Here is a 12,480-nt window from a genome sequence, read left to right as displayed (position 1 = left end):
GTATTAATTTAGCAATTCTTCTGTCAGCAATGCTTACAATGCCACAGAGTTTTCCTGCCTGTTTTTTTTCTACATGGTCTCTGTGAATGTTTGCCACAGAGAGCTAGAGAGAGGGGCCATCCTCCTCAGATGTGAAAGGCAGCAACAGGCAAAGATCTGAAGAAGTCTGTTGTAACCTTTTCTTGGTCTTTTTTTCTTTCCCCCACTTTTCTGTGTCCGTTTTGCCTTGTCATTCTAATGTCGCCTCTTCTTTCCTTGTGTTTCACACCCATTTGTTGTTACTTCTTGTGCTCTTTGACTTACTTTTCTCTTCTCCTGATCCTTTCCCGTTCCTCACCTGAATGTCTCTGCTGCGTTTCACCATCCTCTGACAGCTGATGAGATGACTGTGGGGAAGGTCTACGCTGCGCTGATGATATTCGACTTCTACAAGCAGAATAAGAACAGCAGGGACCAAGGCCACCAGCCGCCTGGAGGCCTGTGCCAGGTACGGAGCCCAAAGGTGTCCTCCTCGGTCCTCCCTCTTGGGCAGCCTCTCCTCCAGCGCTGGGCAGCTCTCACGAGAGTCACTGGCACATTTCAGCCAGAAAGTCTGGATGCTTCTCCAGACAGGATTTGAAAACGCTGTCTCAAAAATGGAAACCTGTCCTGAAAGTCTCTCCCTTTCAAAAAATAAAAATAAAAAAAAAATTGTTGCAGTTGCCTTTTCCAGTAGGTCTGGAAAGATCTTTTCCAAGAAATGTCAGGTGACATTTGGCAGTTTAAGTCCTATTTTCAGAAGTGGCCTAGGGACTGGGGAACACCAAAAGATTTCTTTGGGACACCAAAGAATTATTGAAAGCTGATGATACTTTGGCTATAAAATGTTTAAATTACTTTTGAAAATGGGAATTAGTCAAAATCATTTTGGCTTTAATAGATTTGAAGATTTTTACAATTTCTTGAAAATATTTCCACAAAACTGGCTTGGGATTGAAACCCCAATGGTTTCCGATAGGACAAATACCTATTGATTTCAGGATGATCATCCAGCTGATCTCCAGCCGGTCTGTCTGTCCCACAGATGGGAGGCTACAGCAGACCCGGTGTCACAGCAAGCCACCTGAATTACACAGCCCCTTTGGTCACGTCTGTATGAAATCCCTGCTGCGCTCTGGTGACCAGGGGAATGCTTTGGTAGAGGGAAGGGGGATTGGCTTGTGCAAAGCTGAGGGCAGCAAGTGCCCTTCAGAGCCTCTTACAGCTATGGGAAGGCTGGGGTGTGCTTTCTGCTGGGCTGATCTCTCAGGGTGAGAAAGTGGACTTTTTATTAACTGGGAAAAGCACCGCAGCCCATCCTCTCCATACACAGCTCTGTCCGTGACAACCTTTCCTTGTGCTTTGCAGCCCGGACCGGTGTCACTCTTCCACCCTCTGAAGGCCACTTTGGAGCAAACCCAGCCGGCAGCATTCAACAACGCAAAGGCGTTCCTTCGCCAGAAAAGCTCAGCCTCACTCAACAACGGGGGCGCGTTGTGAGTATCCCGTGACCTCCCCGCCAAAGCTGTAATGCAGAGAAGGGGCACACTGGGTGTATGCATCAACCTCAACCACTGCTGGTTCAGTTGCTCTGGACAGCTGGTGACACCAAGACCAGCAGCCTCTTCACGCCATGGCTGGGACAATTTCCCACCGGTGGCTACCAAGATGCCTCCGTGTGGCTCTGCTTCCCACTGCTGCCTCAGGTGCAGTTATCCATGTGGTGGTAGCGTTGGGTTCTCCAGAGCTTTATGTTTTTTTAACGGTCTCTTCTGAATCTTAATTGGAGAACTTTCCGTTGTGGCTAGTTGTAAGTGGGAGTTTGCTCCAGGAATTTGGGATCATTGCAAAACAACCAAACAAACCTTAACCCACCAACCACCATTGCAGTGAATTCTTGGGAGTCAAAAGGTCCTTGGGAACAAAGTCGTCCCTTGAGCTCATGGCACTTGGTAACAGCAAGAGCTTCTTGAGACTTTCCAGGACACAATCTGACTCCTTCTCTTTGGGCAAAATAATACCTCCACAGAGAGCTTACCAAACAGTTATAGTAACAGTGATCCCTAACCAATTCTCTGTTTCCTACTCTTCTTCAGGTGACTTTCCTCTGGGTCACAAGCGCTATGGATTTTTCATGATAGACATCTGAAATTTAGATGTCCCAAATAACCCCGATGGGGAAACCAACATCAGATCAACAGTGAAATCCAGGGCCACCTGTACCAGTGCACATTCAGTGAATGTACTTTAGCATCACCACAGATGTGTTTGACCAATGTCTAACTGGTCTTGCATAATTTGCCTGAACTCCCAAAATTCTTCATTCTTCTACATCAGAACTTAAGCTGCAGAAGTTGTTTTCCTTAGTTACTGAAAAAAATATGATGGCTGGTTTGATTTCCTTGTTGCTGTATAGGAAGTGGCCCTGGCAAAACCCAGGGGACCTTATAGCCTCACCAGCAGCTGTGCCTATCCTGCAACTAGTTTCACAAGTGAAACCTCAGAGGGGTATCCCAGTGGTTTACCTTCATCACAATAAGGTCAGCAAAAGCTCTTTGCAAGAGAGTTAATCTTTTTTCCTCTTTTCCTTCTGACAGACCAGCCCCAGAGGGTGGGATCAAAGAATCCAGTTCTTGGGGGACCCAACGCACCCAGGACGTGTTTTATGAAACCAGGACACCAGCTTTTGAACGAGGCCACTCAGAAGAAATTCCCATTGAACGGGTGAGCAAACAGGGTGAAGATGTGGAGACAGGGTGAGATGCAGTAGATTTTAGAAATGCAGTAGATTTTTAGAAATGTTAGAAAATGTTTAGAAAAAACAGGTGAAGACAGGGTGAAATGCAGTAGACAGTAGATCTGTCCCTTGAGACAAGCATTGTTCTGTCTCTTACAACCCCAAGTTTCCTTGAACATTGTGGAGAAAAACCAAATCTGGTAGTTTCTACAGTCTGGTAGCTTCTACAGTCTGATAGCTGAACATGTGGACATACTTTTCATGGAATTATGTGTCTGCTGCGATAGGTTATTTAAGGTTATCTCTTCCTAGTTGTCCCATTGTCCCAATCCCATTGTCATCAGTGTACAAACTCAGATGAGGGGTTTCACAGGTCACAGCTGGGGCTCATTGCCATGGCTGGCAGAAGAGCTTGGTCCACTATTGTCCTTGTTCAAGACAGCACTGTAGATAGAGTAACCTGGGCACTTCACAGCTCTTAATTTACTCTCTCTCCCATACTAGCATCTCTTCACAATTAAATCAAACTTAGCAGAAGCCTGCTCAGATGATGGCTTCAAAGCTGATGTTCATGTTCTTGCTACTTGAAACCATTTCTTGTTTCGATCAGGTGGTAGAAATGAGGGAAATCAGCCCCACACTTGCCAACGGAGAACACCAACCAGGCCTGGAGAGCCAGGGGCGGGCGGCTTCCATGCCACGCCTGGCCGCTGAAACTCAGGTGAGCGAGGGAGACTTTACTGGTGGTGGGAGACTGAGAGTGGGTCAGGAACTTTGTATCTTCTCTCTGCTTGCCGTGTTGTTGGAAGTTGCTTGTGAATATTTGTTTTAAAAGATGTTTGCTGAACCTGGAGACAGGTAACCAGCCTTTCTGCTTGGGTGGCAGGTATTCATGTGTAGACACAGCACTGTCCCCAATTTTACTCATCGCTGGTTGCAGCAAAAAGCAACCCAGAGAAATCCCTCTGTCTGGGAAGCTAACTGGTGACTACCTTCCCAAGAGTGTCTATTCTGATTAACTGGGGACAATACTGTTTGCCAGCCCGTATTCCAGGAAGGCATATGTTTCCCATTGACAGCTGCGTGCCATCTAGCCAGACAGACAGTCAAGGCATGCTCCTGTGCCCTAGCCATAAAGAAAGCTGGAGATGTGCTCTGATTTTCTTTGATGAATGTAGTAGGTACCGAAAATACCAGGGAGCCTGTGCCTGGAAGGCTGCATTGAGACACTAAGCATCCTGCCTGGTTTTTTTTCTCTTCCCACAGTATTTAGCATATACTGTATTGTGACTTTGGCCAGTAAAATGTCATTGAAGATTTTCCTTGTTTAACTTCTTGTAAAGAAATCTCATCGCTAGAGTTGACTTTTACAGCAACTTGTGGATGCTACTTAGTGCGTAGGATGTCATGGTTTTCACAGATAATTTTTGGGCATTTCACATGTTCATTGCTAGCTTGTTGTCCTGGATGCTCTCCAGCCACCGTCCTGCCTCCTGTGTGTCAGAACATCTTCCCACTCATAGTTGTGTCTCTCTCATTCAAAGGGCCTGATTCATACAGTTGGGAGTGAGCAGCCCGTGGTCGTGGGCTGTTTCCATTGTTCTCCATGGGAAGCAGCACGTGAAAGAGATGCTGCACCCTAAAACTAAAAGCCTGTGTATTGCATACACAGCAATAGCTCCAACAGATACAATCTTTTTGCTAACGTGCTCAGGCTGGCACAAGCTACACTTCATCGGCTAGCAAATTTCCCAGCTGACTTCAGAAACTGCAGCCTTTGTATGAGAGCTGGGATTCTCTGCGTTATCAGGAACACTACTCAACAATGCTCAATAAAAGAAACAGACCCCAAAGCAAACCCATACTCCCTCCCTTCCCCCTTCCCAGAACAAAGTTGTCCTTTATTCTAGACCACAAGTCGCATCTTTCCTTCCAAAGCAACGCAGTTGGCAGCAGCAATGCCAGCAGCACGAGCCTTTCCTTAGGAAGCTCCTCTCCACTGCAGTCAGATATTTGCAGAAGTGAGCGTCTCTCGCAAAAGCAGGGTACGTGTTCCCCAGGGCACAGCTGCCCCACGGGAAAGCTGTCTAATCTCGTTATGAATCAGGCCCGTAATATCTGAGTGGATCTAACCTCATTTAATAATACAATGTTTTGGTGGTTGTAGCTTCAGCTGAATAACTGATGTACTTTCTGTGTGTGTCTTCCCCCTCCATGCCCTCCACCCTCCTTCTCACGTGCTGCTTCTGCTCCCCCCAAACTTTGAGTTCTTTATAACTCTTATTTGCAATGCTTTCTGTTTCTGGATGTCTCCCTTTCTGTTTGCCTGTCATTCCTCTGTCTTTTTATGTTCCACTTTTTAAAAAAAACCAAACCCTTCCTATGCTTTCAATCTCACCTCCTCCCTCCCTCTTTGCTGTCCTCCTCCCCCATCACCTCCCCTTCCTTGTCGTCATCGTGTCTGCTGCACATCTGCCGTGATGTCTGACAATGGCTGTACTGTGGGGCTGCTTCAAATAATGTCTCTCATCTTGTCCGAATTGTTTGCAGAGGAGCAAAGCACGGTCACCTGGGAGTTACCTAGCAGTATGTAGTTTGCACTAAGTTGTATCCTATTAAATTCATGTTAAGAAGTAATTAACCTTCCTTAACCCTTTACTTTTTTCCCTTCTCATTTGGAGTCCAATGTTGCACCGACGCAGCCGCTATCTCTTTCCACTTTGCTGCAGTTCCCTCGATCCACAATTGCACGCCGCACGCTGTAATAGCAGGGACTTTCTGTTTGTTTGTTTTGCTTACTTGTTTGTTTTTGTATGCCTTGTTGCACAGGAATTTAGGAAGTGAAAACAATTGCTTTGGTAATGAAGAAGCAATTAGTAACTCTCTGAAGGGTTATGGTATAGCCTCCCGAGGCTTGTGGGGAGTCTGTGCATGCCCCGTTAACGTAACGAGAGCATTGTCAGGATTTATGGAAAGAGTATTCATTGCTGTGCCACTTCCCATTAGTGTCAGTGGGGACTTCTGTCCCTGGAATAAGCACAGAATCAGGTCCAAAATCCAAAGAGAAATGTTAATTTCTTATGGATTTGGATGGCTTTTTGTTGGAAAAATCTGTCGTCTTCTTCCTGGCAGCTCCTAAATGGATTTTGGAAATCTGAATAAGTGTTTTTAGTGGGAAGTATTTTCACTTTTCACTTTTTTGCCCACCTCAGTCAATGCCTGAATCTGACTGTCCAGTTTATGGACCTCTCTGCCCTCCTCCATCTTCAGGCTCAACAGGAAGCAAGGAGGACAAACATGAAGCTCTCCAGTATAATTTCTTGCCCATAGAAAGTGCACGCAGCAAGGGACACAGGAGGAGACAAATGCAGCACAACATGATCCTGCTGGCTGAACTGGTGCAGACCCTGGGGATGCACCGATGCCGCAGGCATCCCCCACCGCTCCCCCACCCCAGCAGTTTCTGCCTTGTGTCTCTGACAAACCTTCCAGCTCTAGCACTCCACCTTGCCCTCCAGTGGGAAGCACCAAAATTTGGGGAACTGCCTAGCAAGAGAGAGAGCACCAAACAAAAATTCAGCCCAGACTGCATCTTTGCATGCAAGATAATCCACCCGTGACAGCCTGCTGGGAGGGAGAGTGGTTCTTTCCACTCAAAATAACGAGCAGAGCTGCGAAACAACTGGCTTTGCATTGTGTAAATATCACGGGGCAGCAGAGATCTGAATTTCAGGGTAAGCAAACAAAATAGCATAGACGGTAAAAATAATACAGAGCTCTTTGGAAAGGTTACAGTGAACAAAGTAAATGTTCTGTGAGAAGTGTTGTTGGAGGCACATATTGGATTATGAATGCAAACAAGCGTAAAGCTGAGGGACCAGAGGACATCCTGAGCTCCCTCACCATCAGGCTGGACCGCCGTGCTCCGAGGTCTTTCCTTTGCCACGCAGCTCTGATGCAGTGGTAGACCCAGGGAAGCCTCCAGAGGATGGATGAAGCCCTGTCTCCACCACAGAGCCAGCTGGAGGCCAGCAGAGTGAAAGAGAAGGACACAGGGGAATTGCCCTCGTTTGCTGAGCTTTATACCTGGTGACTGGGTAGTAGGGAAGGGAAAGGCTGTGAGAATAGCTGTCCTGCAGTCCACTTGTCTTGGTTTCTACAGACCATCTTTGTAAGGTTTTGAACCTAAAGGGAAGGGAACAGAGGCTGGCGCTGCCACTGGGACAGGGACAGGGTCCAGCAATGCCCGAGGGAGGCTGTGTTACTGCGCTCAGTGCCCAGACGTTTGGCCACAAATGATTTGAAAACAGCAATAGCAAACCCAAGTAGTCATTTTTGGAGATGTCCTGGTAGAATTGCAGAACATACATGCTATCCTGCTTGTCACAGCCACAAGGGCTTCAAGGAGTGATGGTGGGACAAGAGAGGTTTAAATCTTTGATGGGAGTCGTCTTCAATTGCAGGGAGATAGAAGTAATTTCTCGGTGGCTTGGCCTGTACTTTGCCTACTTATTCCTGATTTTTTTCCCTCTCCGTATGATGCCCAGCAACACTTTCATGCTTTCCTCTTTGGGGTTGCTTTGGGATGACCACATGCCCTGAAGCAGCTTTGGGTGAAACTAGTCTTGGAGAATTATCTTTGTGAGATGCTTGGCTACTGTGCTTCCCTATGCCCCTGCTAATCTGTTGACTCCTGTGACGCTGTGTTTGGTGTGAAGTGCTGCATATCGCTCTGCGCCCATGGTACCTGTGGATTGGCACTCTGCTAAAAGTAAAGCCCATTTCAGCAAACGGAGATCACATTTGCTCCTCAAATCTAGCACTCAATCTACCATTCCACAAGTCCTTCTGCCCATTCCAATTATATCCAATTAACCATTTTTCTCCTTCCCCTCCTTGCCCCTTTCTCTTACTGTAAAACCCTCCCCATGCTGGGAACCGAGCAGCTGAGCAGGGTGCAGCGCCTGCCCTCACCCTGCTCCGTGTCCCTCCGTCTGCCTTGCAGCCCATCCCGGACACGAGCCCCATGAAGCGCTCCGTCTCCACGCTGACCCCGCAGCGTCCTCATGCCATGCACCTCTACGAGTACTCCTTGGAGCGCATGCCACCAGAGCAAGGGCACCACCACCATCACCACCGCTGCCACCGGCGGAAAGAGAAGAAGCAGAAGTCCTTGGACAGGTCCCCCCATCAGCTGGCCGATGGAGAAGCTGGTAAGTGCTTTGCAAACAAGGATTTGTCCCTTGTTCTCCTCCCTTCAGGATGCACAGCAGTTGTCTGATGTGATTTGGGGTCCCGTCTGCATGGAAGCACCTCCCTGCCCCACACTTGGGAGTTCCTTCCGTGTTGGTGATCCCCAACCAACGTTCCTCTTTCAGTGGCCCAGTCTGGTGAGTCTTCCTGCAAGGACAAGAAGCAGGAACGCGGCCGGTCCCAAGAGAGGAAGCAGCACTCTTCCTCCTCCTCCGAAAAGCAGCGCTTCTACTCCTGCGACCGCTATGGCAGCCGGGACCGTTCTCAGCCCAAGTCTGCTGATCAGAGCAGGCCCACCTCGCCCAACGGAGGGCCAGAACAAGGTCCACACAGACAGGTGAGGAGATGCAGGGTGGGAAAAGAGTCCTAAGGGCTTCCAGGAGTGCACGCACCTTTTCCATGTTTTGCTCAAAATAAAAGAGACAGAATGGGGAAGGAAGGCCAGGCAGTAGGAGATAAAGCCATTGAGATCCTGCTTGGTGCTTCACATCCAAAACAGGGATTGAAATGTCACTTGATGGCTCTTTAGTAGCCACCTACAGTGAGTGACTCAAGGCATCTCGCAGAGACCCCAGGGCCAAGGACACCCTTGCTCATGGTTTCAGCAGAGCAGCCTGGGAGACCTGAGAACCGGCAGCTCTTGGTGCTGGTGGAGAAAGTGTGTCTGAGCCAAGGCAGGCTGGCAGCGTGGCGTGGGACCTGGGCAACTGAGCTGAACCGTTCCCCTGCCAGCTGTGTTAATCCAGCACCTACTGCTGCCCCATGCACACACATTTGGTGGTTGCCAAAGAAATCCTTGCCATGGCAGTACAAGCCAATGTAATACAGTATAGGGACTCCAGACAGCCAGAGCCGGGGTTTCAGCAGGGTTTGCTCATATTTGCAAGATTTTCCAACTGCTGTTGCGTGGGCTTCAGAGCTGTCCTGTGTTGTGGAACAGGTTAATTTTCTGAAAATTGAGGAAAAAGTCTTTTTTCCCTAGTGTCAAATCAATCTTCAAATGTGTTCTCTAGCTGGGAGGAGAAATCGCGGTAAGGGAGAGGAGGAATGTAGGAGAAGGCAGGACCTGGGCGGAAGGGGAGAGAGCTCGGCCCTGGGCCAGCATGTTGTCTGCAAACATCTCCAAGTAATGCACAGCCGCTGTGCCGAGAGGGAGGCTCTGGCCATTCTCCAAAACCTCCCTAAATTTGCAGCCGGCTGGCGGTGTGGAGAGGCTGAGCGATGCTGTCAGCCCTGACCCCCTGCAGCAACATCAGCTCGTGGGGAGCAGAAGGAAATCCTGTGTTCAGCACGAATTAGCGCCCAGGGGAAGGATTTAAATGAAGAGGTTTCGTAGTGTCCCACTAGCTGCAAAACGAAGCGGCTTTTTGTCTCCTTACCCTGTCCAGTGCCTTTCTCTCTCCCTGCATGGTCCTCAGCAGCATCCAGGCTGCAGCATCAGAGGCTGTGTGCTGCAGTGAGTGCTCAGGGGCTGCTGCCCCGCAGCCCTGGAGACACCCAGGGCATGGGACGTGCTTTGCACAGTCGTTCTCTGCTGGGAGCAGATGTGACATCGGTTTAAGGTCTGATGCACCCTGGACTATGTGCGGCCATAGCAAGCGGGAGCTGCAGCCCAACAGGTCTTTTCCGTTGCTGCAGTCCCCGACTGGCCTTCACCTGGTTTTTCAGATGAGTTTTTCTTTCCGTTTCTTGATTTCTCCCTCTGCTTTGAGAGGCAGGAAGATTAGTATGATGTCTCTCCTTTCTTGCACGCTCAGCTTACCAGAACTTTAAATATCACGTACGTTTTAATTAAAAAAACTGAAACCTTCCCATAGTTAGTAGGCAATCAGCATTAGAGCATCAGCTGCCTTGTAAAAACCTGTTCCCCAGTTCCAGTGAAGTCTGTATTGTCACCCACGTCCTGTGTGGGTTTAGTAAGGCAAGGCAGAGAAATCCTGTTGTTTCCATGTCCATGTATTTTATCCACTCGCATGTTATCTGCTAATACATCCCATGAAAAAAAAAAACCAAACAGGTTAAAAAAAAAATAGCCAAGCCAGCATATCACTTCTGTCCCAGTGAGCTGAAGAGCCCTTGTCTTAACAGGTGTCTGCGAGAAGCTCTGACAGTCCCTTTCCTGCGTTATTTTGGCTCGATAACAAGGTGTTTGTTAACTCTCGAGTATTTTCTTTGTTAGTCTCTCCCTCTCCTTGGGAGATGCAGCTTTTCCCAGGAGCCCTGGCCCAGCATGTTTCACCAGGTCCCTGGAGGCCCCTGCATATATCAAAAAGAGAGGCTGACTTGAGCTTCCTGCCAACAAGGTGGCTTTGTTCCAGCTAGAGCCAAGCCAAAAATCAAGACAGGTTTAGTTCAAAAAGAAGTTCTTTGGAGTTTTTTTTTAATGCAAAAAGAGGAGACAAGAAAACCAGGCCATGAACATTTCATTGTGGGTTAACTCACAATGCTTTGTTTGACCCCCATAGAAATGTTATGCATCTTCTGTGAATTATTTCACTGTTTCCTTTTCAGTGCAGGTGAATTGTTAAATATAAATCCCATTTCACGATGAATCTGGGGAAAGCATTTTTTAAATGAGATGAAACTTCTTGGAATTTCAAAATGTTTCAGCACGAGGGAGCTTGTTGGACATTTTGAAAAAAGACCTCACCGTTTTTTTTTACAATCAAGATCATTTCCTGAATGGGTCCTGGGTAAAAGAAGTTTGAAAATCTCACAAAAAAAAAAAAAACATTTTTAGGCAGCTCAATACTTATCAAAACAATTTAGTTCTGCTTTCTTTTGTAAGTATTGTAATTTTGAGGTGCTAAGTCTTAAGCCCTTGGAAAAGGCTGGGCATCTTCCCCTGGATGTTGGGACATCGTAGGTCGCCGGGTGGTGGTCACCATCTCCATCACCGTGGGGAGGCAGGTGATGGGAGGCAGCTCGGCCGGGGGGCAGGTGCCTGGGATGGGAATATGGGTCTGTGGCAGAGAGTAAGGCTGAAATGTGGGGATGCCAGAGAAGCGAGAGGGTGAAAATGAAAGAAGAGAAAGGCAAAGACTTGGTTTCCAGGCTAGGAAAGACGTGAGTCGTTGGGCCAGCAGCACGAACAGCAAATGCCTTATCAGTCCCCAATGCTTGCGGAGGGCAGGGCTGCAGTGAGGGACACCCCAGGCTGCTCTGCACCCCCAGGTAACACGGGTATTGCCTCTTCTGCTGATAGACGTGGCATGACTCATGGCAACCACAGCTAAAATAGTCTCTGCATCCAGCCGCTGGGCTGATAGCCCCCAGCACTGCCGGGCTTGCCCTCAAAACTGTGCTGGAAAACCCAGGCAGAGCAGAACAAGCATTGATTGATAGCCCAACAAGCAACAACCTGACGTTTTTATAGGAAGGAAAAGCCGCTCTTTAAAAATTAAAGGACTGGTCTCAAAATGTTAGGTCACGAAAGGCTAAGGGATTTTTAAAACGCGCTCACAGGGCTATTCATGTACTGCCCTGGGAGAACGTAAATAGAAATGCCAAAACAAGGGCCCGTTCCTCTCACTCACAGCATTTTTTAACTTGCTGTAGCTTAGTTCACTCACACATGTCACTATTAGTAACTCAGGAAGCTGCCAGACTTTTCTACCACTCAAAAATCAAAGGTGCAATATTAAAGAGGAAAAGGTGAACGTGTTTTTCTTTAAGGAACCCTCTTGTCCAAGTTAAAGCCCATTCAAAAAGCTTTTTGTTGTTGTTTTTTCAGAAAGTGGCTATTTAATCAAAATGCATTTCATTCCCAAAACTACAAAAAAAAATAGTCTGCCCCCAAATCTTCCTTCCACATAATCCAATTTTGACCACAGAAATGCTCCCCAACATCAGCATTCACAACCGTCGGGTGAAGTTCTGCAAAAATCTGCCCCAAAGCAGAGAGTGCTGTTTTGCAAAATTGTATTTGCAAAAAAAACCCCCATAGGCTTTTTTGCTGCTCCCGCCTAGTTCAGGTAAGGCGCATGTCGAGCCTGTGTATGATGTGGATGCCTTCCCTCCGGACAGTGTCCCCTTCTGTTGGAGCCGTCTGCCAGTTTGCGTCCTACCGATGCTCTGATCATTTCTGTTCTTATTTACTGCTCGCAGAACTTTAGTTCTCCAGCTCTTTACATCTCGTGTTGAATTATTTCTCAAGAACCTCCTCCCCCTAACTGTGCTTGTCTAAACTCTCTCTTTTTTGCTTTTCTTTCCTCTTGTGACTTGTCTCTCCCTCCTGTTGCTTCTCCTTCTGTTTTATACCTGCCTGCCTTTGTGTTTGTCTGGTGTTTCCCTTTTTTATTTTTTGATTTGCTTTGTTCCAATTTTTATGTAGGGCAGTGGTTCAGTTAATGGGAGCCCCTTGCTGTCGACATCTGGTGCTAGTACCCCATGCCGGGGTCGGAGGCAGCTCCCACAGACTCCACTAACCCCACGCCCCAGCATCACTTACAAGACCGCTAACTCCTCGCCCG

General features: G+C 47.8%; 1 protein-coding gene across 1 annotated transcript in view; it reads left to right on the top strand.

Annotated features, from left to right (window-relative positions):
• Positions 1-12,480, top strand: part of LOC104072818 (voltage-dependent N-type calcium channel subunit alpha-1B-like) — a gene marked incomplete at its 5' end in the record, with an annotated part of 160,508 nt that extends 148,028 nt beyond the window's left edge. The window contains 8 exons of the mRNA XM_009572401.1: positions 375-487; positions 1,387-1,514; positions 2,616-2,742; positions 3,366-3,476; positions 5,306-5,341; positions 7,761-7,968; positions 8,134-8,345; positions 12,347-12,480. Coding sequence (XP_009570696.1) covers positions 375-487; positions 1,387-1,514; positions 2,616-2,742; positions 3,366-3,476; positions 5,306-5,341; positions 7,761-7,968; positions 8,134-8,345; positions 12,347-12,358 — 947 coding nt within the window. The remainder of the gene's footprint in view (positions 1-374; positions 488-1,386; positions 1,515-2,615; positions 2,743-3,365; positions 3,477-5,305; positions 5,342-7,760; positions 7,969-8,133; positions 8,346-12,346) is intronic.

Source organism: Fulmarus glacialis, unplaced genomic scaffold (genome assembly GCF_000690835.1).
Source record: "Fulmarus glacialis isolate BGI_N327 unplaced genomic scaffold, ASM69083v1 scaffold4552, whole genome shotgun sequence".
Lineage (NCBI taxonomy): Eukaryota > Metazoa > Chordata > Aves > Procellariiformes > Procellariidae > Fulmarus > Fulmarus glacialis.
The sequence above is the reverse complement of the archived record's forward strand: the minus strand, read 5'-3'. Positions and strand labels throughout refer to the sequence as shown.